Consider the following 24,485-nt stretch of genomic DNA (forward strand, 5'->3'; position numbering starts at 1 on the left):
CGAACTGCATGTACAGCGTCACAGGTTCCTTTTGAAATGCAACTTCACCCAAAAAAACTCATAAAAATTGAAAACTATTTCAAACCTGAAGCCTAATAATCACATTGATAATTCCCTTGGCAAGAACAAAGGTGAGAGATATATGTAAAAAAATATTTGTTTGCAGACTTCATAGCCCATGTCATTGTATGTAAGCTCATGATTGATCGCTCTTCACCTTCCCCACATCTGTTTCATAATTTATATCCGGAGCCTTTCCTGTGTCATACCAATCTTTTTTGTCTGTCCCATGTGCATGGCCAATCATTTATGATCTCTTGCATTTGCCAGGCCAATAATATATGATCTCTCCCATGTGCCAGGCCGATTCTTCCTGATCGCTCTCATGTGCCAAGCTGATCCTTCCTTATTGCTCCCATGTGCCAGGCCGATCCTTCCTTATCGCTCCCATGTGCCAAACTGATCCTTCCTGATCTCTCCCAAGTGCCAGGCCTATCCTTCCTGATTGTTCGCATGTGCCAGGAGAAATCCTTGCTGATCTCTCCCATGTGCCAGGCCAATCTTTCCTGATCTCTCCCAAGTGCCAGGCCGATCCTTCCTGATCTCTCCCATGTGCCAGGCCGATCATTCCTGATCTCTCCCATGTGCCAGGCCAATCTTTCCCGATCTCTCCCATGTGCCAGGCCAATCATTCCTAATCTCTCCCATGTGCCAGGCCGATCATTCCTGAGCTATCCCTTGTGCCAGGCCAATCTTTCCCGATCTCTCCCATATGCCAGACCGATCATTCCTGAGCTATCCCTTGTGCCAGGCCAATCCTTCCCGATCTCTCCCATGTGCCAGACCAATCCTTCCTGAAGTATCCCTTGTGCCAGGCCAAACCTTCTTGAGCTATCCCTTGTGCCAGGCCAATCCTTCCTGACCTGTCCTATGTGAAGGCCTCTCATTTCCTGGCCCTTATGTCTGTAACACCAGTCCCGTCTTATTCCTCCTGTGTTCCTCCATTAGTCCTCCCATGCTTGCATCTGACAGTTGTAAGGGTATATTCACATCTTGTTTCATGCTGTTTTGGGCTCCACTTAAGCTTTTTTTTCTAATTGTATCCATTCTTGGCATCAGAAACAATTTCACAATAGGATACTGTGGCGCCCTGCGTATTTACCGCCACAAAAGGGTTAAATATGTACTGTTTTGTATGTGTTTTGTGAGCAATGGGAGTTATGCTTTCTCTGCTACAGACCACAACACACACACAATTTACACCACTCCCTCACTTGTCTGAAGCTGAGAGCTTTGCAGACATGCCCTAACTGGGAGGGGGAGGGGCCAAATTGTTGTTTCAGTGAACAAGAAGGAGGAAGAAGTCTTGGAGGCCATGTTTAGACATGTGCTCGATCCAGGAGTGAGAGCTAAGAAGCATCAGGGACCAGCCCCTAGACCATCCATGCTCCCAGAGCAGGGTGGTAAGCTGAGAGACTGTGTGGATTTATACAATCAACAGCATCGTATTTTCCCCAGGAATACTGCAGCGGACTAGGATCAGTGAAGGATAGTGCAAGTGGGAACTTGAGCTGCCTCACACAGGATTCACGCTGCAAGTTGCTGAAGGAGAAATACACAGCGAGTAGAGACAATACTGGGAAGTTCTAAACTCCGGGAAGCCTTGGTCCCAGAAGGGATTAGAATAGCAGGAAGTTACACTGAGTCACAGCAGCAGAGAGAAAGGATAACTCCCATTCTTCAGAGCAGACTGTAATCTGGTGAGAGTTGTAATATCTCCTCTGAACTGCACCTGAACTACAGTAAATGATAAAGTGACTTTCCTTTCTCCTGCCTTATTACTCCGTGCCTTCTACTTGCATCACGATCTCTGAGGGTTGGCCCTGGTTGGAGAGGGTTTAGCATCTGCACTGCCATCACCATCTACTCCCCCAGGGATCATCTGCAGTGCCGGCTATACTACAGTGGAACACTCCAACTGGCATCACGAATCACTACATAAACTTTATCCCCATCCAATTCTACCCATTTTATATGACCGCCTGGGGCCACGGACCAGGTCACCGCCACTGTGACATCTCCCATTGAAGTTAATGGGCTCGGTACCGAGTATCCCATGGCCCCTCGGTCGCGTCATTTTTGGCGTCCCTGAACAAGATACAGACAGGATACCGTGCATGCCTAAAGTCCTACAGGAGCAAAGACCTGCAGCAACTGAAGCGGTGAGTCACACCCCTGCAAGGGTTAACTAGGGGGGGAAGATGTCTAATCCCAGCGACGCTCAGGGTGCAGCAGCTGCAGCTCCCATATTGCCTCTCACCATGCCTTATATACCGGGTGCAACATGGCTGCCATAGTACAATGGTGAATCGCACACCTTAAGTGACTTTAAAGGGAAGCTGCGCAGCATGTTTGAAATTTACCCTGTGTCAAAGGAGCAGAAAGTCAGTATACTTACAAGTCAGCTCAGTGGTAAAAAGACTGTAAAAGACATTTTTGCTAAATTAAAGGATACTTTTGACACCCGTACTGCTTCAGAAATAAAGATGCGATTTTTCATCTGCAGACAGAAATCACAGGACACTATTAGAGACTACGTCCTTAACCTGCAGGGGGCACTGCAAGCCATTAAACAAATTGATCCAGACAGTGTAAGAGATGAGAACAAAATGATGAAAGAACAGTTCATTGAGGGTCTTTTGTCTGATTCCAGTAAGGCACAACCGCGCATGATGTCATTGCAGAACCCTGACATGGACTTTGTTCAGTTTAAGGACAGATCCATCCGCATCTTAAGAGAATCTACCTATGCCTGCACTGAGCCAGTTAAACATCCAGCAGTTACATACCACCAGGGGGCAGTATCCTCACCCCAGGTGCCTGCAGTACAGCATGTGCAGATTCCAGCGAATAATTCTATTGCAGATTTACGACTGCAAGTACAGGAACTGACTAAAAATATGGCTGGTCTATGTAAAACTGTTCAGACTCTCCAGACTTGTCCCCCCACAAAGAGGATCCAACTAGCATCAATCCCGGATGATCTCCCATGGCGACGGCCAAAGAGAATGCCACAACATCAGAGATGACTGACTCGATCCAGCAGGAGAACAACGGATCGATTTGACTCTTCTGGGAGACCCCTCTGCAGACTGTGCAATAAGGTGGATCACATCGAAAGAGAATGTCCTTTAAATGGGTGACCCCTGGGGCCGAGGACCACCCCCTAGAAGTAAGACAATCTGGTCCAACTAACTGGAGAAACAGGTATGTTGGAGGACGTCCACTTATACCAGTGGTAGTAGATGCTATCCCCTTCACCACCCTCAGGGACACTGGATCACAGGTAACCACAATGCCTCACACACTGTACCAGAGATATTGGACTGATGCTGAGTTCACACAGCTTCCTGATGGTAACTTGTCACTAATATCAAGTAATGGTCAACCTCTGACACAGGTGGGGTACAAAGAGGTTGTCATTAAAGTGGGGAAGTTGGAGCTCAAGGTCTCTTGGTGGTAGAGGTGGACAGAGCAGAGTGTCAACCTATCATAACATTGGGCACAAATGTGATTGAAAATTGTTTAAGTGAGGTCATCACCATTTTGAAAGACATAGCTGAGTCGGCCCCGTACAAAGAACAACATGCCCTCAACAAAGATATCAAGTCCCTTGTGCAGCAACAGCATGTGGTGTTAACTGGTGGAGAAGATTGGTAGGGTGAGTGATCCCCACTCCATTATGCTTCCCCCTAGGAGTGAGACTACCAAGCTCTCCTTGAACCAGTCTACTCAGCCAGGGGAATTGTTGATGTTAAAAGGGGCAGGGTTCCGGTACATGTTCTGAACTGTAACATAGTAACATAGTAATTAAGGTTGAAGGGAGACTTTAAGTCCATCTAGTTCAACCCATATCCTATCCTAACTTGCCCTAACATGTTGATCCAGAGGAAGGCAAAAAAACCCCATGTGGCAACAGTAAGCTTCACATTGGGGAAAAAAATTCCTTCCCGACTCCACATACGGCAATCAGACTAGCTCCCTGGATCAACGCAATATTAAGGAGACTAGTGTATATACCCTGTAATATTATACTTTTCAAGAAAGGCATCCAGTCCCTTCTTAAATTTTAGTAGTGAATCACTCATTACAACATCACATGGCAGAGAGTTCCATAGTCTCACTGCTCTTACAGTAAAGAATCCGCGTCTGTGAGTATGCTTAAACCTTCTTTCCTCCAGACGTAGAGGATGCCCCCTTGTCCCCGTCACAGGTCTAAGAGTAAAAAGATCATTAGAAAGGTCTTTGTATTGTCCCCACATATATTTATACATTGTAATAAGATCACCCCTAAGCCTTCGATTCTCCAAACTAAATAACCCCAAGTGTAATAACCTGTCTTGGTATTGCACATCCCCCAGTTCCCTAATAACCTTGGTCGCTTTTCTCTGCACCCGCTCCAGTTCAGCTATGTCTTTCTTATACACCGGAGACCAGAACTGTACACAGTATTCTAAGTGTGGTCGCACTAGTGACTTATATAGAGGTAAAATTATGTTCTCCTCATGAGCATCTATGCCTCTTTTAATGCATCCCATTATTTTATTTGCCTTTGCAGCAGCTGCTTGACTCTGGCCACTAAATGTGAGTTTGTCGTCCACCCATACACCCAGGTCTTTTTCAGTGACTGTTTTGCCCAGTGTTTTACAATTAAGCACATAATTATACAACTTGTTCGTTCTACCCAAGTGCATGACCTTACATTTATCCCCATTAAAGCTCATTTGCCATTTATCAGCCCAAGCTTCTAGTTTACATAAATCCTCCTGTAATATAAAATTGTCCTCCTCTGTATTAATTACCCTGCAGAGTTTAGTGTCATCTGCAAATATTGAAATTCTACTCTCTATGCCCCCTACAAGGTCATTAATAAATATGTTAAAAAGAAGCGGGCCCAAAACTGACCCCTGTGGTACCCCACTGCTAACCGTGACCCAGTCCGAGTGTGCTCCATTAATAACCACCCTTTGTTTCCTATCCCTGAGCCAGCTCTTAACCCACCTACACATATTTTCCCCTATCCCCATTGTTCTCATTTTATGTATCAACCTTTTGTGTGGCACCGTATCAAAAGCTTTTGAAAAGTCCATGTACACCACGTCCACTGCATTCCCTTGGTCCAGTCCGGAACTTACCTCTTCATAAAAGCTTATCAGATTAGTCTGACAGGAACGGTCCCTTGTAAACCCATGTTGATATTGGGTCATAAGGTTATTCTTCTCTAGATACTCCAGTATAGTATCTCTTAGAAAACCCTCCAGGATTTTACCCACAGTTGAGGTTAAACTTACAGGCCTATAATTTCCAAGTTCAGTTTTTGTCCCCTTTTTGAATATTGGCACCACATTTGCTATACGCCAGTCCTGTGGCACAGACCCTGTTATTATGGAATCTTTAAAGATTAAAAATAGTGGTCTATCAATGACTGTGCTTAATTCCTGCAGTACTCGGGGGTGTATCCCATCCGGGCCCGGGGATTTGTCAATTTTAGTGATTTGTAGATGCCGCCGTACTTCCTGCTGGGTTAAGCAGGTGACATTTAATGGAGAATTTTTATCCCTGATCATGTTATCCATCATGGGATTTTCTTGTGTAAATACTGTTGAAAAAAAGTCATTTAGCATATTGGCTTTTTCCTCATCCTCATCCACCATTTCACCCAGACTATTTTTAAGGGTACCAACACTATCATTTTTTAGCTTCTTACTATTTATGTAGTTAAAGAATATTTTGGGATTATTTTTACTTTCTCTGGCAATGAGTCTCTCTGTCTCAATCTTTGCTGTCTTGATTTGCTTTTTACAGAATTTATTTAATCTTCTGTATTTATTTAATGCCTCATCACTACCTACTTGCTTTAATTCTCTAAATGCTTTATTTTTATCTCTTATTGCGCCCCTTACAGCTCTATCCTCTGTGGAGAGGAGGAAGCTTGCTTGCCCCGTTATGCAACCGTACCAAAACTATTTACAGTCAGCAACAAGGATATTCAGGCTGTAGAACCCTTGACTCTGTCAGAAGCGATGGATGGCAATGGCTCTTCTGTTCAGACAGAGGAATGGTTCCAAAAGATACATGTTGGCACCGACGCCACTCCTGTACATCAGAAAAATGGAGTACAGCGGGTGGTACAAGAATATGAGAGGGTTTTCAGTAAGCATCCCTTGGATTTTGGGCAGGTAAAAGGGTTTCAACATAACATCCCCACAGGAGATCACCCATCTATCAAAGAAAGGCATCCTCCTGTACCTCCAGCTCATTATCAGTGTGCAAAAGGTATGCTAAGAGAAATGACACAAGCAGGGGTAATCAGAGAGCGCTACAGTCCTTGGGCAGCTCCCCTGGTGTTAGTCAAAAAGAAAGATGGTACAATGCGCATGTGTGTAGATTACAGACAACTTAACAAAATTACTCACAAAGATGCATACCCCTTACCGCACACAGAAGAGTCTCTAGCAGCGTTAAAATCAGCTAGGTGTACTTCTCCACTTTGGACTTAACCAGCGGGTACTGGCAGGTTCCTGTTGCTGAGGCAGACAAAGAAAAAACTGCGTTCACTACTCCAATGGGGCTATGTGAATTTAACTACATGCCATTCGGATTGAGCAGTGCTCCTGGTACCTTTCAGAGAATTAAGGAATGTTGCCTGGGACATATGAACTTTGAAACTGTGCTATTGTACTTGGATGATGTGATTGTATATTCCAGGACCTATGAGGAATATCTGCACCACCTGGCAGAGGTCTTGGAGGCATTGTCCAACTTCGGCTTAAAGGTAAAACCATCTAAATGTCATCTCCTAAAGCCCAAAGTGCAGTATTTAGGCCGTGCCGTGAGTGCAGAAGGAGTAGCACCCGACCCAGACAAAGTGACTGTCATCAGAGACTGGCAAGTACCCACCAACATCCAAGAAGTCAGACAATTTCTATGCCTAGTGGGATAATACAGACGCTTTATCAAAGACTTTACTAAATTGGCAGCCCCTCTTCAAGATCTCCTAGTTGGCCAACCCAAAAAGGCCAGAGGCAAGGGTCCGCTGATAGAGTGGAATGGTAGGTTGGATGAGTCATTCAACTTACTGGAGAAGAGATCTTAGCGTATCCAGACTATGATCAGCCATTTATCCTGCACACCGATGCAAGCAATGTTCGGTTAGGAGCTGTTCTATCTCAAGTGCAGCAGGGTAAGGAGAAAGTCATTGCTTATGCCAGTCGGCAGCTTCGTCCTACAGAGAGGAACCCTACCAAATACAGCTCCTTCAAGCTAGAATTCTTGGCTATCGTTTGGGCAGTGACCAAGAGGTTCAAGCACTATTTGGCCTCATCCAAATTTACCATCTATATGGACAACAATCCGTTAACCCATCTGGAGACCGCCAGGCTTGGTGCCTTGGAACAAATATGGATGGCTCAGTTGTCCAATTATGAATTTGTGATTAAATACAGAGCTGGCACTAAAAACGCCAATGCCGATGCCTTGTCCCATATGCCAAATGCTCCTGATCCAGCAGAAGATCTAGAAGACCTGGAAGAAATAGAGATGCCAACATTTCACCACCACGGTGCCTCCCCAGACTCTAACCACGTGACAGGGAGAAGTCTTGCCGTTCATGAAGTTTCCCTTAATCCACTACCTCACCATGGTTGGGCAGAGACGCAGAACAGTGACCCGGCTATATGTATGGTCAAAGAACTCCTTGGAGAAGCAGATTCATCTCCAGCTCCTGGTGCGCTTGCAGAGGTCCAACAGTTGTGGAAAGAGAGAAAGAAGCTGTTCCTTTATGAAGGCAAGTTGATCCGAAGACCTATTAACCGACGTATGCATGAACTGGTATGGCAGATCGTGGTCCCCATAAAGGACGTGCCCATGGTCTTGGAAGCTTATCACAATCAAGCGGGACACTTTGGTTGGAAAAAGCTGGAAGTAGTCATCCGCGACCGCTTCTTCTGGACAGGTATGAGATGGTCCATTGAACAGTGGTGTAGGGAATGTGGCCAATGTAATCTTAGAAGAAAGAATTCTGCCAATCAAAGGGCCCCCTTAAAGCCCATCACTAAACAACCTTTGGAACTGGTGGCCTTAGACCACGTGCAACTAACCCCAAGCCGATCAGGGTATACCTATGCCTTAACAATAGTGGATTACTATTCCCGTTTCCTAGTGGTCGTTCCTGTGAAAGACCAAACAGCAAGAACAGCTGCAAAGGCATTCCAAGAATATTTCTGCACACCCCATGGCTACCCAGATCAAGTGCTGACAGACAGAGGTCCAGTCTTCGAAGCAGAAGTCTTTCAAGAATTTTGCTCCCTCTATGGATGTAAAAAAATCAGAACTACACCATACCATCCACAAGGCAATGGTCTTTGCGAAAAACTAAATCATTTGGTGATCAATTTATTGCAGATCCTACCACTGGAAGAAAGGAATCAATGGCCTGAGAAATTACCTGATTTGATTGAAATGTATAACCATATCCCAAACAGTGCAACGGGATATGCCCCAGCGTACTTGATGCGTGCATGTCCAGGTAAACTCCCCATCGACCTGGAAATGGGAGTCCTAACTCCTGAAACCACGTCCAGCCAATTGGACATGGATTGGAATACAGAAAGGCAACTGCAGTATCAAAAAGTTCAGCAATGTGTAGAAGAAAGTCTTGCGCAAGGTAGGCAAAAACAGGAATGGAACTTTAATAGACATGCGGTTGCAACCCCCTTACCAACAGGTGAACAAGTGCTGAAGAAAAAGAGAAGAAACCACAAGTTAGATGACCAATAGGAGGCCCAGCCTTACACTATTCAACCATCTAGTCATGACAACAGCAAAGTGTGTACTATCTCCAAAGACGGCGGAAAAACGTGTACTACCGTATCCAGAGACAATCTGAAAGTATGTCCAGCACAATTGCGTGAAAGAGTTGAGACTAAGGAAGATCCTTCGCAAAAAGAAAAGACTGATACCAAGATTCGCACTGTTCTAGGTGAATTCCCTAGTTCTTGGCTACAAGTTAACAACGCAGTGGTAGTTCCAGTGATGGTGTTCCCACAAAGGTCTGTACCAGAGACACCAGTCGCTAATGCCAAACACTAACACTGTGCATGTGGAAGAAACAGAAAACTTGCCCACAGTCAGCAGTGAACCTGTTGTACCCATGGTAGTTTCAAAGATTTGTAGGAAGTCGTCTAGTATTCGTATCTTGCGCAGATCACAGCGTAGCACACAGGGCCAGACCCCTTCTCGCTATAGAAATGATTGGTAAAATAGTCTGATTAATAATTTAGTTTTCAGTTGTACTATTATTGAACTTTGCCTTAGGTAACGTTATGTTGTGAACTCATTTTCTGGTCTGCCTCTGGTTTCTGGTGAAGGAGCTGGTTGTGTTGACAGAGGAGTCGTAATTTCTCTTTCCGGGCTCCCTCTGCTGGTGGCAGGAGGTAATGAAGCTGATCTAATTAACAGAGACCTGCCACCTGATAATGAGGACGAGGATTGGACATCTGGAGTCTCATACTGGATTTAAGACAGCCGACTCCCTTTTCCTATGCTGGTGATTTTTTTCCTGCCTCCTGAGGTTCTAGTTTCCAGTTCAGTTCCTTCCTTCTCAAGCTAAATGTTCTCTGCTGTTGTTCACACTTGATTTGGTTTGGGCTTTTCAGTTTTTGTGTGCTTAGCCAGCCCCGGCTGGCGCTGTACTGAATTTCCATTCTTATGTCACTGAATGTGTCAGTTTTCTTTTTGTCCCTTTTTAGATTGGCCTCTTTTTGCTCTGTTGTCAGAATATGGCAGAGTGCTGATATAGTGGGTGAAGTCTAGTGACTTAAGGGTTTTTTTTTTGCTATCAGAAGTGTTGGACATTTTTGCAGGGTTTTTTTGGCGTGATTGCAGACAGTATCTTTCCTTTCCTGTCTTTTCTAGTTAGAGTGGGCCCCATCGTTTGCTCAGCCTATTTTCCTACCTGTGTTTGTGTTTTCATCTTGTTTCACCGTCAGTACATGTGTGGGGGCTGTCTATTCCTTTGGGGTCTGCTCTGGGGCAGTTTAGATTTCCTCTTTTCTTGCTTTAGGCTTATTTAGTCCTCCGGCTGTGATGAGGCATCTAGAATCATCGTAGGTACGCTCCACGGCTACTTCTAGTTGTTGTGGTTAGGATCAGGGGTCGGCAATCCGCTTAATTTCCAACCTCTCTGGTTTTCTGTGACTTAGCTTGGTTTTGTTTTCCTCCTCGGTGACCCAATCATAACACGTTATTAAAAATATTAAAGAAATTGTGCCCACATGGACTAATGTGAGATTTTACTAGTTATTATGCCTTTTTCCACTACAAGAACTCTTGTAAAGACTCTTAAACTTGAGAAGAAAAACTGTTCATCGTGCCTTGGCAGGAAGCCATCTAAAACAGCCAGTGCAGTGAATTTCATATTATGGTCTGTGTGCTCTGCAGCTGCACTCAGGGACAATCCAAACAATCAGAAGTGGTTTTGGGCTGTAATCCACGACTCAACTCAGTTAATGTGACTGTTTACTTATACTCAGGATAACTGTTATGCCATTTGTTATATGCTTATGTTCCTTGTGTAGCACGAGGATGTGCCACCCTTAACTAGGGGGAAATGTGGCGCCCTGCATCTTTACCGCCACAAAAGGGTTAAACATGTACTGTTTTGTATGTGTTTCGTGAGCAATGGGAGTTATGCTTTGTCTGCTACAGACCACAAAACACACACAATTACACCACTCCCTCACTTTTCTGAAGCTGAGCGCTTTGCAGACATGCCCTAACTGGGAGGGGCTGAGTTGTTGTTTCAGTGAACAAGAAGGAGGAAGAACGTCTTGGAGGCCATGTTTAGACATGTGCTTGATCCAGGAGTGAGAGCTAAGACGCATCAGGGACCAGCCCCTAGACCATCCATGCTTTCAGAGCAGGGTGGTAAGCTGAGAGACTGTGTGGATTTATACAATCAACCGCATCGTGTTTTCCCCGGGAATACTGCAGCGGACTAGGATCAGTGAAGGATAGTGCAAGTGGGAACTTGAGCTGCTTCACACAGGATTCACGCTGCAAGTTGCTGAAGGAGAAATACACAGTGAGTTTAGGGAATACTGGGAAGTTCTAAACTCCGGGAATCCTTGGTCCCAGAAGGGATTAGAATAGCAGGAAGTTACACTGAGTCACAGCAGGGAAAGATAACTCCCATTCTCCAGAGCAGACTGTAACCTGGTGAGAGTTGTAATATCTCCTCTGAACTGCACCTGAACTACAGTAAATGATAAAGTGACTTTCCTTGTCTCCTGCCTTATTACTCCGTGCCTTCTACTTGCATCACAATCTCTGGGGGTTGGCCCTGGTTGGAGAGGGTTTAACATCTGAACTGCCATCACCATCTACTCCCCCGGGGATCATCTGCAGTGCCGGCTATACTACAGTCAAACACTCCAACTGGCATCACGAATCACCACATAAACTTTATCCCTAATCAGTACTCCCCTTTTACATGACCGCCTGGGGCCACGGACCGGGTCACCGCCACTGTGACATCTCCCATTGAAGTTAACGGGCTCGGTACCGAGTATCCCACGGCCCCTTGGGCGTGTCATTTAACAATTTTTATGGAGTTTTAAGATGGATATTGGCACGGCTGAAAGAAAGCTCAATTGGAATTGAAGTCTATGCCTCCGTCAGAGGCACTTTCAAATCTCTTTTTTTTAAGGTCACTTTTTGGTTGTTGTGACTTTGTTGGGGGTTCCATCTAAACCACTGACAAAGTCACAAGCGTAATGTGAACATATGTTAAATAGAGACAATTGGTTGGAATTTGGTTCCTATAAAATCTGAAAACCCAATTCAAAACAGAAGTCAGATTCTGCTAAGATTTGGATGAAAAAAAGCAATTAGGAATATAATCTTAAAGTGGTGCTTGTTCGGGAAACAATTGCTCCTTCCAGTGCCTCCCATCATGTTTATCTCAGCTTGGTTGCTTCCATAAGTCGATGAATTTATAGTACTGTCTTATCTTACCTTCTATTACCTATGGGAGGCAAAGGCAGAATATTAGGTAGAAAGTCCAGTAAATCTTCTAAAGGGAATCTGAGAGCAGCATGATGTAGGGGCTCAGATCCTGAGTCCAGGGAGCTCTCATTTACTAGGCTATGTGCTGTTGTTTCAGTAAAATCAGTGTTTTATCAGCAGGAGATTATCGCTACAGGACTAAGTGATACATTGCTGGAATTAGGGTCTTGAGGCCAGAACTTTCAGCTACTTTCATCCACTAATCTGGTCCGTTTAGAAAATCATTGATGTGAATGTACCCATTCACTACCATTGCTCCATGCTTTATCCATGTGATTTATTTTTTGCACGGTATGTTAGGGTTAATGTACCCTATGTGTCAGTGGTGGTAAAACATCCATACCACGGCACTATCAGTGACTTAGGAGAAAACACACAGCCAGGGTACAAAGTGTCCTAGGTAATCTATTGTAGGTGGGTGATCCTCTACATGCACAGGAGATAGGTCGCTGTGTATGGTCAGCCTTAAAGGAACAGATGAAATCAGTGTTTTCCCCAAAAAATCTAGTTATTCCCTATCCATTGGATAAGGGACACCTTGCTGATCGCTTAGAGTCCTGCTGCGGAGACACCCAATGATCGCTTGAATGGGGCTCTGGAACCTTAAGAGCGTCGCTCTGTATCTCTTTCCTGAATGGAGCGGACGTCCGCCTGCGCTAAGCATTGTCTATGGAACTGATGGAAACAGCAGAGCTCTGCGCTTGACAATCCTATAGACAATATGGGCCCTAGTGTTCTCTCCTGCATTCAAAAGCCCCATTCTCTGTATCATGGGGAATCCCAGCAGGCAGCAAGGTATCCTCTGTTCTGTGGAGAGGGAATATCTTGATTTTTTTTAGTTTATAACCCTTTAAATACCAAATGCTTTTTTTCTTTACTTTTTTGCACAGAGGCACCCAAGCTTATTAGTTACACTCTCGGCAAAGCAGATACGGTAAGCATTTTGGTTACACATCTGTCAGGTACACAAGTGTGGGGGTGTTCATGGAGGGGGCAGTAAGCTTATACCATCTCGCTTTCGCATAATTTAGCATAGATGAGCTATTATGGTGACTTCATCCTTAAAGGGGTTGTCCAGTTAAAACATATCAGTAGTGTTGAGCGAGTATACTCATGCTCAGGTGGTCTCCGAGTATTTTGGCGTGCTCAGAGATTTAGTGTTTGTCGACCCAGCTGCATGATTTGCGGCTGCTAGACAGCCTGAATACATGTGGGGAATTCCTAACAAACAGGCCACCCCCACATGTATTCAGGCTGTCCAGCAACCGTAAATCATGCAGCTGCGGCGACACAAACTAAATCTCCGAGCACGCCAAAATACTCGGAGACCACCTGAGCATGAGTATACTCGCTCATCACTAATTTTATTATTTGTCCTTCACTCAGTAAAGTTTCTATTTGAATCCTAAATTGCCCCAGGCAATTGCCTACATTGCCTGCCCCTTATCCCTGCACTGATATATATCAGCTTTGTGTATGTATTTAGGTTATATATATATATATATATATATATATATATGCTGGACATTGTGAGGTTCCTCATCATGTCTTGGAGGCATTTTTTGCATTTCTTCTATAGCCAGTTCTGTTTCATTGGTCTACACTTCCAGTAATGGGCTAAGCTTCCCAGCTTCTCTCCAGATTAGCTATTCATTGGCTCACAGACTGTACGAGCCTTGGATTTAGTATATAGGAATTGGTTCAGTAGGTAGAAACTGAAGAAACCCCATTATGTAGACATGGCTATGAGGAGGCACATGAAGTAAGAGGCCTAATGGGTCATCACCACGGAATAATACAGTAAGTACTCGGTTTGTCGCAGATCGTGTGTGGGCCAGTCATGCCGCCATCACTCCAGCCCAATCTCCATCCACTTAGTCCCATATATTCGGGCTGAGCCTGGAACCTTCAGAGAGACTCTTTATGCGCCATTATAAGCCAGAGACTAAAGTGTCAGAGATCAGAGCAAGTCTGTACCATGGAATCGAGGACAGATGAAACTTAAATGTGTGGAAAAAGGAGCAGAGCCGGACGAGTGGGGGAGAATTACAAATCCTCATTTCCATCCCTCTGTGTTGCACTGTACATCAGAAATCTCCGCCGTGGATGGAATAGAAAGCTGCTGGGAGCGCTGCTCCGTCTGACCCCGGCAAAATACTGTACAATGAAAAGTAGATTCTTCCGAGCGGCCTTTCTTCTTCAAAGAAGTTTCTCTCCGCATGATATCAGGGCTCTCTTGCTTTAGTACAGGGGTGATTGCCTCTTGATGTCTCTCGGCCTATAGTGTATGTGTGGCTGAAATTCATACCAGACCTATATTTACAGCTCATAATCTTCAACTAGACGCTGGAGATGCCTCTGAGGCACAAAGCATCTCATGCCCATAGACAGTGTCGCACCGGGTTGGCAAAGGCCCACCAATTAAATTGACTCTTGGAGCCCACTGGTCAGTTACATGCTGACCCCAGTACACAAATTTACTTTTGCGTCTATGTTATAATAATTTGGCTAGCTTGCTTAATAATGATTAGATTATACCTTTTTTGGCAAATTGTGAATCCAGTGTAATAGCACTGATGATCAGCACTCCTTCACAGTGGCCCACCGGAGGATTCCCCTGCTCCCTTGTGGGCCAGTCCGAGCCTGCATAGACATGTTTGTAGAGAGGCGGAAAGGCACAAGCGAAGTGTAGGTCTGTATGTGATATGTGAAAGCAGTTTGTTAGGCAGGTACGGGGTTAATGACATCATAAAGTAAGAGTGGAGTAGTAAAAGTAAGGAATCAGTGAGGATAAGGCACCAAGCAGTACCACTGAGGTCTGGGCCAGAATGAGTCCCGTTGATCCCCCTTTGGTTTGGAGTGCCTTCGCTACCTGCTGTGCCTTCTGCTAGTCTTGGGATAGGGTATCCCTTGAAGGGGGCTCCTAACACACATGGGCTATGAAGGCTGCAGCTTATCAGAGGCTCCTGATTGGCTGCAGCAGTGAGGCCTCCTCCGGATGTTGATGGCCCAACAGGTAGATCTGGTTATGTTCTGAGATAAGTGATACAGTCCTGGAGAATACCCTAGACATGTCACTGTAGAATTTCTCAAGCCTTACTGGTGCAATGTAGAGAACTATAAAATACTGTCTCTTTTTAGTGAATTGCATATGTAAGAATCCCAATTATGATGGATTAAAAGTTGCCTCTAGTAGAAAACTCTTAATTTTTCAATGGAAATTACATTATTTCTCCTGCGGGGGCAGTGCAGGGAAATTCAACACTTACCAGTTAGTTGTTCATTGGCCTACAACTGATTGCTCAGACCCCAGAGATTTGATTACTAACAGAGGACCTTTCTGACAAAAAGGGATGGTGCCAAGTAGACATTACCCTGTAAGGTGCCTGAAAAATGAGTTGTATCAGTAGTGTTGGACTGACTGATGGAGCCCGGCCCCTAACACGCCAGGAGGCTTTCAGCATTGATGTATTCGCTTCTATAGGCTGGCTTATAGGGCTTTCTTACAAAGGTGCCACGTACCCTTTGAAGTGTTATGTTTCTTTTAGCAATGTGCTAAATGTATGACCACTGGGGGTCTGGCTGCTGAGACGCACCGGATCCTGAGAATGGATGGGCCCAAAGTCCCCTGTGTGAATAGAGCAGTAGTGAGCCTGCCTGGCTACCACTCCTGTAGACAGGAAATAGAGCAGAGGTTGCACATGCTCACTACTGCTTTATTCACACTAGGTGACTTTGGGATCACATCGGTATTCCGCGAATGCTGGATCAGAACCCTGAAAAGGCCTCCTACCCGTCAGCATCCCCAGCTCCTCTTCTAATTAGGCAACTTGGCGTGGCGTCATTGTTGTGGAATGATACTGTGCCCGGCTGGCTACTTAAAAGAGAAGCTGCGGATGCCGACATGTAGGAGGCCATTCAGGCAATGCTGATCTGGTCGTTAGTCCATGGTCTTGGGAATTTATATCTATCTTTTTTTTAATATGTCCAGGCCATGTCTGATCCAATAGGAGCCTATTATGGTCAAATCTATTACTAGTATTAGAAAAAGAAAATGCAAAAAGAAAAAAAACTCCTCTACAAAGAATATATCGAAATATCAATCTTTATTAATTATAAATGCAAAACATATAGACAAAAAAATATATAGAAAAAGGTTAGTGCAGAAAAATACATTCTGGAAGTAATAGCTCAATGTACCTTTAAGTGGAAAGAAAAATCTATGTAACTCACGTGGAGAAAATGCATATCAGATTTGGTAATAATATATACAGAGCTGTTAGAAAACCATATTATATCCTAGTTCTGATAAATGCATTAGGATCATTTTTGTAGCCATCAGATTTTTACAAACAAAAGGTTACTCCACTTAGTAGCTAAGACTCAGCATGGGTGAAAAAGAGTTAATAGTTACCACCATAAGGATCCCCTGACGCGCGTTTCGCTTTTCAGCTTCCTCAGATTACCCTTTCTGTATTAATAAATCTGCAGTGCTCCTGTTGTGTATTTATCCTTTCCATATGAATTTGATATACATAATTTAGGTGTCTATCTTGTATAACATATACAGTCCTGATTACAAAGTTTCTATCATAGATTTTATCTAAATTGAACTGAGATCCTCACAGATTAGTTTTACACGCTTTCTTCATGTCAGTTACATAGATTTTTTTTCCACCTACTTAATTGGGATACCGCCCCCCAAAAAATTTCTGCAATAACCTTTTATTAACCCTTTTTCTATGTATTTTTGTGTAAATGTTTTTGTATTTATAATGAATAAAGATTGATATTTTGATATATTTTTTGCAGAGGAGTTTCTTTCTTTTTGAATTTTGTATGATCCTAGAATTGCATTTTTCAGCAGTGGGGGTTTACTTAAATTAGAAACATCAAAGGTAATCTGTCATGGTGCTAATACTTTCCATTGTACTGGCAGCAAGTTATGGGGCAGTAAGAGCAGAGTATGTGTATATATATATATATATATATATATATATATATATATATATATCGTTTAGTAGGTAAAGATTTACCGTAATGAAAATTGTGAAATCTAAGTATCTGCTCATTCTTGGGTTAGGAGTCCAGTGGGCGGTCCTACCTACTGATTGTCAGCCTATCAGTGATTGGGACCGCCTACCAGGAACCCACAGTAGTTTAGGTCTATAAATGGTAAGTTATGTTGAATCTTTTACCATAAAACTAGACATCAATCAATTCAGTTCCTTCTGCTCTACCTTCAGATCAGACACCAAGTTTAATGGTGCAGGTTCTCTTTAAGAAAGACTGTTTTAATCAAAGTAATTGATTGCTCATTAAAGGGAATAATCAACATAATCATGTTTTTTTCTAAGTGGCGCCACACCTTCTCACAGGTGATAGCTTGTATTACAGCTCAGCCCTATTAATAGCAATAGAAAATTAGCTGCAATTCCAGACAAAACCAATGGACAGATGTGGCGCTGTTTATGGAAGAAAGCAGCCATGTTTTTCTCATGGCGAATAACAACTTTAATGTGACTGTACAGTTGGAGTAGGATGTGTTGTACCATGTCACGCTGGGAGGGACAATCTGTGCTTTGTCTTTTGCACTGTTACAAATCACAATCCACGCTCTGTTTTCTCTCGCAGATAATAAGTACGCCCCAGCGGTCACTCTGAACGGCTTCATCTTCATTCTTGGAGGAGCATATGCCAGAGCAACTACGATCTACGACCCCGAGAAAGGAAACATAAAGGCTGGACCCAACATGAATCACTCCAGGCAATTTTGCAGGTGACCTACATCTACATGTGTAGACATTGATTTCAGTAGTCGCCGCGATGTCTTAAAGGGGAACTCCAAACCATTTTTAAATACTACAAGTGTGATTACTGAGTCTCCTTTCCAGAAAAATTCCACCATTGTCCTAAATCAGTTGGTTCCCGGTATTATTCAGAGATCTGTTTACTGCGGGTCAGACATTGTTAGTTTACAGTGAGAGATCATTGAGGATCATGATCTTAATATCCATAAAGGAGCTTTCATATCTATTTTCCTGTGGAGGACCCAACGCTTTGGGCAGCGCATTGATTTCAATGAGTACTATGTAATACTCCATCTGACCTGCGGAAGTGCTGTTGCAAGCTTGTTCCTACAGATAACAGTTGATGCGTCGGGATCATGTGATGATGAATCAGGGGCGCGGCTCGTTACAGTGCAGGTGTCAGGGCCATGCCTTGTAGCGAGCGACGTGAACATGTATGATCATCGCTTGGAACATTAGAGACTGTCTGGACCAAAGGGGAAGCTGTAACAGGGTCCATCACCCTCCATGACATCAGACACCTGCACCATGGAGGGGAAGACTCTGGGAAAGACCTCTGGATCTGACCCTTATAGGAGACAACTCGTTAGTGGGCTCTAAACAGCCGTAATAACTTGGAAAAATCCAAATCAGTGACAGCAAGCAGAGATCTTGGAAATTATAAGGAATTGATGCACAGAGTATAGTTCAATGTTTCGTTTGCGGATAAATCTTGTAGTCTCCAACCTTCGGCCCTCTAACTTTAGTAAAACTACAACTCTCATCATGGTATCATAGCAGCTTAAGAACCTCAGATTGGAGAACAGTGCTTGGATCTATAGTGCCTCCCTGGGATTGCGTTGGGCTACGTTCATACTTGCAGCTTCAGTTTGCTGCATGCATCTGACCCCAGCGGCCTCGTGGGATCCGTCGTCAGTGGGATATATCAGGGGCATGCGTCGGAAGTGTAGATAGAGAGATCGCCCCGAGCATTCCTCCAACCTCCGATGACCCCCGAGTCCGTCCCTCGACAGGTTGATATCGGCCCGTTCCGTGCGGCTCCAGTAAATTCCCAGCGAGCCGTCAATCCATGTGAGTGACAGACTCCATCTGCTGTTATTGTGCGCTGCCGGCTGCACGTGAGTCGGCAGCTGTTATTCTGGTAATTTACAGACGGTGTTTCCTCTAAATATTTATCATATTCTCTGTACCTAAATGTTATATCCGTGAGATAATTAGAGAGCGCCGCATTTACTGATGGCAGCGTCACTGGTAGCAGGCGTGCTGGGGAGCTGGATGTCAATACATGTCATGGGTGCTTGTCTGACATGTGCAAATCATTGTCAGCGGGGTCCCTGGTGATCTCCCCCGACAGAAGCTGCACCTCATTTTACGTGATAATATATACGGTGCTCGACGGATGCAAATCCCACCTCCCAGCATGCTCCGCTCGTATGACAGATTGACAGACCAATTTATCTCACACATAATGAATCAGAAGCTCTCGTTAGAAGCCATCGCTGTCCCCAAAGGCCCAAACTGCAGAGAAATCTAACTTCTGCCAGAACGGCAATGAGACGTCAGTACACAAAGGCCCGGAATATGTTCTAGATTTTCTGCCCAAACTTTACCATCTATTCTAGATGTCTAACTGTCCCATCATCTATAAAGTGGTGCTTAGACCATGATTATCTAAAGATACAAGTAAAACAAGGAATTTAATCACCTTTGTAGAACTAACAGATGTAAATTTAATATCAGGATCCAAGTGATTAGGACATTGATGAAAAGTATGGAGTTCTATCACTCCGCCGGAGAAAGAGATCGTCTATGTATCGTCAACACCTGGTGACAGATAAAAAAAAAAACCTGTCATAGACACATAGGTCTATTATGATGCACAATTGGACCATAAAGGACCCATATACAGTGCTTGCACAGCGGGCCCTCTTCTGTCTGTGTCCGCCAATGGGCTGGAGTATAGGTAAATTGCCGATTTTGACCAGTCAAACTGTAAGATCATATCCATAGGTGAAGCTTCTACGACTTACCAATTGGCCAGATTGAGGTCACTAACCCTCTCTTTTACTTCTGCAGCGCCGTGGTCCTGGACGGAAAGATATATGCAACAGGCGGCATCGTCAGCAGCGAAGGACCCGCTCTGGGAAACATGGAATATTATGACCCCAAATCGAACACATGGACATTATTACCCAACATGCCTTGCCCCCTCTTCCGCCACGGATGTGTAGTGATAAAGAAATACATTCAGAGTGGTTGACACAAGGGGCAACGATGAACTGAGACCACGGTCCGACACGTTTGAACGTTTTGATCTTTTTTTTCTTTCATTGGTTTGATTTTAATCCTTCCCATGCCAGAGATGAAGCGGTTATACCCTCCTCTTCTTCAGCAGGCTTTACCCCATTTATTTTATAAGGAGGCGGATAAAAAGAGGGAAAATGAGAAATCACGATTTGGCTTTTTTTTTCTATTTTTTGGGGATTTTTTTTTTTTTTAATTATTATTTTTTGTCTACAGCTTTTCAATAAAGTCTACATTGAATGTAGAAGATCATCCTCATTTTTGGGTGATGCCGGAGCAATTGGGCTCCAAACTATGTATAATATGTATGGTTTTTTGCGGCAAATGTGTCACTAGGTGGCGTAGTGACACTTGTTGTCACCCTAGGTGCAATAGATTCCCATATTTTTACATGGGTTCAGTTGAGATAGGGTTCGGGAGGGGAGGGGAGCAGATGAGGACCTGTATTTTACCTTCTAGATGTAAAGCTGGGATTTTTTTTTGTAGATGACTGTTCGGTACAGCTTTGCATCTCATCATAGAGAATATTGGAAGAAGCCGTTTCGTTTTTAGGTTGGCCTCCGCTTATTCTTTCGTTGCAGAGAATGTAGCGTTAGCAGCAGAGGAGCGAGAAAAGAAAAATCAGTTTGTCAAAATTATGAAATTCGAAGAAAATTTCGAGAATTAATAAATAATGTAGGCAAATAAAATTTCCATGATAGGAGATCTTTTAGATTTATAAATTATGGAGGTGTCCCATATAGGGCCACACGACAGCAATAAGAGTCAGTGGAGGACTCAGTCTGTCCATGGAACATTCATTTTAAAGGAAGTTTTGTAATTCCCCATTTCACCTGTAGTGGCCGCTGCAGGGAATATGTGCAGCTGCCTACTGCTTTCTAGTTAGGACAACCCATTTAAAGGGGTTGTCCAGAGTAAAATGTTATTGTTCCATAAGATTGCATATCTTTAAGTAAACAATCACAGCAATAAGCACCCTCTGCGGGTCCAGCGCTGCCTCTCTGCCAATCTCTGATAGACTGCAGTGGTCACATCACTGCTGCAGCCAATCACTGAACTTAACAGCCAGTGCCATCTCCCTCTGAGCCCGGTGATTGGCTGCCAATTAGTGTTATGACGACACAGAATCTCCCACAGGAGGACTGGAAGAGTTATCATAGGGATTCAGTCAAGATAAGTTTTTTAATCTAAAAGTTTAAAATATTTTTTTTTAATCACGTTTAAATATGCAAAAGCAGCTTTCAGCTAGAAATTTTAAGGGAAAAAATATTTCTTTTGAAGCCAAAAAAAAAAATAAAATAAAATTATTTTTCAAATTCCAATTTTTTGACAAACTTTTTTTTTTTAATTTTAGGAAGAGAGAATTAAAAATCTGTCTAGAGCGCAGATTTACTGTCAAATATTAGTCTTCCTGCAGGTCTTAATGAAATTGATTTTTCTGCTACTGGGCTAGTAAATCTATATATAAAGACTGCATATATATTATATTTATAATTAAATTGTTTCGTATCAAAGTGAGTTTTTTGGAGGATTTAACAAGAGTAACTAAATGTTTTCAACGACTAGAAACGTCGCCAACAGCTCAAAGACGGCGAAAAAAAACCTCATTGAAATCACTTTTAAGAATTTCAGACTGCGATCAACAAACTTTTTTCATGAGACATAATATATAAATCAGTTATTATTATTATTTGTGCATTTTTTTCTCCTCTTCTAATAATGTGGATAGAATTAAAGGAGTTGTCCACTTTCGCGAGAATGTTTCTTTTTTTTTTTTTTTACTTAAAAGCCTGAATTTTTATTTTATTTTTTTATTTAAACGCTTGAATTTTTATTTTATTTTTTTATTTAGACCCCTGAATTTTGTTTTTACTTAGACGCCTACATTTTTTTTTACTGAAACTCCTGAGTTTTTTGGTTTTTTTTTTTTTTTTTTACTTAAATGCCTGCAGTTTTATTTATTTTATCATTTTTTTACTTAAACTCTTGAGTTTTTATTTTTTTTTACGCTTGAATTTTTTCTTTAAAACATTTTTTTTTATAATTGGGTTTCATTAAAAATGTTGCCTTCAGTAGCCTCTGTGTTGTATTGTCTGTTGACTGGAGAATGAGTTATCTGAGAACCCTTCAGTGAGCTCATAGTATCAGTCCAGACTCTTATCTATCTTTTTTGAGCTCCTCTCAGCTGATTTATGACCACAGACCACATCAAAGTTGAATTTGCAAAGACACAAAGCCTGTAAAAGCAAAATAGTGCAATGTTTGTAATGAAACCGAATTGCAAATAATGATTTTTAGCCCTAAGAGATGAATGTAAGTAAAAAAAAAAAAAAAGGCCTCAGAGGTGGAGAACCACTTTAAGCTTCACTCAAGTGGACAAAAAAAGATTAATGACTCCTCCTTCCAACAAAAGGAATAACTCTTCTGTGAAACTGTGCCCCATATCATTGGAGTACAGGAGAATGGAAAATCCCTTGGAATTTGGGGGGTATAAATAAAAAAAAATGTTATTATTGGTCTGCATAGTCTAACTTTCAAATAATTTTATTTTTTTTTGTTACTTTTCAATTGTTAGAAAGTAAAATACGGTATATAAAAAAATTAATATAAATGATAAAAAAAATCATTATTATATAATATATTATGAGGTGGAGGATTTTTTTTTATAATTCTTATTGCTGTATTTAGTCATCTCACAATCCTGTATTATTATCATTTGGGGGAGATTTATGTTATGAATGTGTAAGTTCAATTTTTATTATTTGAGAAATTTTTAAAAAAATATTATTAAAAATTATTTCACCTTCTTAGAATCTTAAAAAAAAAGTTACAATTCTAATGTGCCCAAATTAAGCCCCGGATTTTTATATATATATATATATATATATATATATATATATATATATATATAATCATTATGGTATTTACTTACGGTCCTGATTTTACAATAAACAATGTTCATCTGGAAGAAAAAAAAAAAACAGATAAAAAAATAGGATTTTTTTTTCACCCAAAGGAGAAAGATCATATCAAACCAAATCATCGGTCCAAAATTTTTTTTTATTATCCTTGTTAGTTTAATAAGAAGCTGCATCATTAGCGCACGGAGAAGCGTAGATGTCTACACAGAACTGACGCACGATTTTGTGACCATAAGAATAAAGGCTCTTCCACACGAACACATTTCAGGTCCTTGTTTCCATCCATTTTTTTTTTTATTTTTTCAGAATTTTTATTTTCTTTTTAAACTTTTTTTAGTTTCCAATCTTATCTCCATTCACAAAAGAAATAAAATAAAATAAATATATATATTAGGAAATTCAGACCTAAAACGCGTTGGTGTGAACGAGGCTAAATCTGTGCCTGATGAATGTTAGAAAGGACTCAAACATTTTTATTGTGACGTACCTCATGGATACGACGATTTATTAGAGAGTTTGGGCTGAATCCTCTTGGTTTGTTAAAAAAATAAAATAAAAAATTAGCAAAACTTCTTCGCTTTGCGCCTCTGAAAACTTCACTGTAACGTGCATTTTTTTGGAATGAGAGGATTTCATTTTTATGCATTTTTTTTTTCTTGCACCATCCGTTCTAATGGAAGGAAAAAAAACAAACAAACAAAAGCACAATCTTGTTACTTACCTTCTGCGTCCTTCTTTTCAACCAGGAGAATGAGCTTCAATCTGCCTGGTGCAGGATGTTTGATTTCTCAAAGTTGGTGTGTCTTACCTCCAAAGGAGGTGCTAGCATACGAGAATGGACTCACATACACACCGCTCAGCATCACACACACACACATTGAAGCAAATCTATTTCTGTGAATAATAGAGAAACAGGGTGATCTGTAATGGTACTGTACATAGTTTATGTTACTGGTTAAGATCTTGTTATATTATAATAAATATATTTATAGATCTAGACTGACGTCCCATTGTTTCCTTCATTTCCAGGCTGATCCTGGTCTCAGTGGCATGTTTGGTGTTGCATTTTTTATTTTTCCTCCTGAAACAGTGCCCTCCTTGTCCACAGGCTGTGTTTGGTATTGCAGCTCAGCTTCATTCCTCCTTCCTTATTGACCCTTAGAGGAGTAACCCCACCAATAAATGTATGATGAGTATGGATCCGAACTCCAACAATCTTGAGGACAGGGGTAACAGGAGTAAATCACCGGCAGCCTATGAACACATTGAAGGGGCGCTGATAGAGTGAAGTATAGATGCCACCATAGCTATTGACCGCAGCATC

The 24,485-nt window shown here is 42.4% G+C and overlaps 1 protein-coding gene across 1 annotated transcript in view; it reads left to right on the plus strand.

The window, feature by feature from the left end:
* Window positions 1–24,160, plus strand: part of KLHL29 (kelch like family member 29) — a 1,048,894-nt gene extending 1,024,734 nt beyond the window's left edge. The window contains exons 14-15 of the mRNA XM_073568302.1: window positions 17,761–17,905; window positions 20,013–24,160. Coding sequence (XP_073424403.1) covers window positions 17,761–17,905; window positions 20,013–20,196 — 329 coding nt within the window. The 3' untranslated portion in view covers window positions 20,197–24,160. The remainder of the gene's footprint in view (window positions 1–17,760; window positions 17,906–20,012) is intronic.
* The last annotated feature ends 325 nt before the right edge of the window (window positions 24,161–24,485 follow it).

This window comes from Dendrobates tinctorius, unplaced genomic scaffold, assembly GCF_039654945.1.
Source record: "Dendrobates tinctorius isolate UK_male_01 unplaced genomic scaffold, ASM3965494v1 ptg000021l, whole genome shotgun sequence".
In the NCBI taxonomy this organism is placed as follows: domain Eukaryota; kingdom Metazoa; phylum Chordata; class Amphibia; order Anura; family Dendrobatidae; genus Dendrobates; species Dendrobates tinctorius.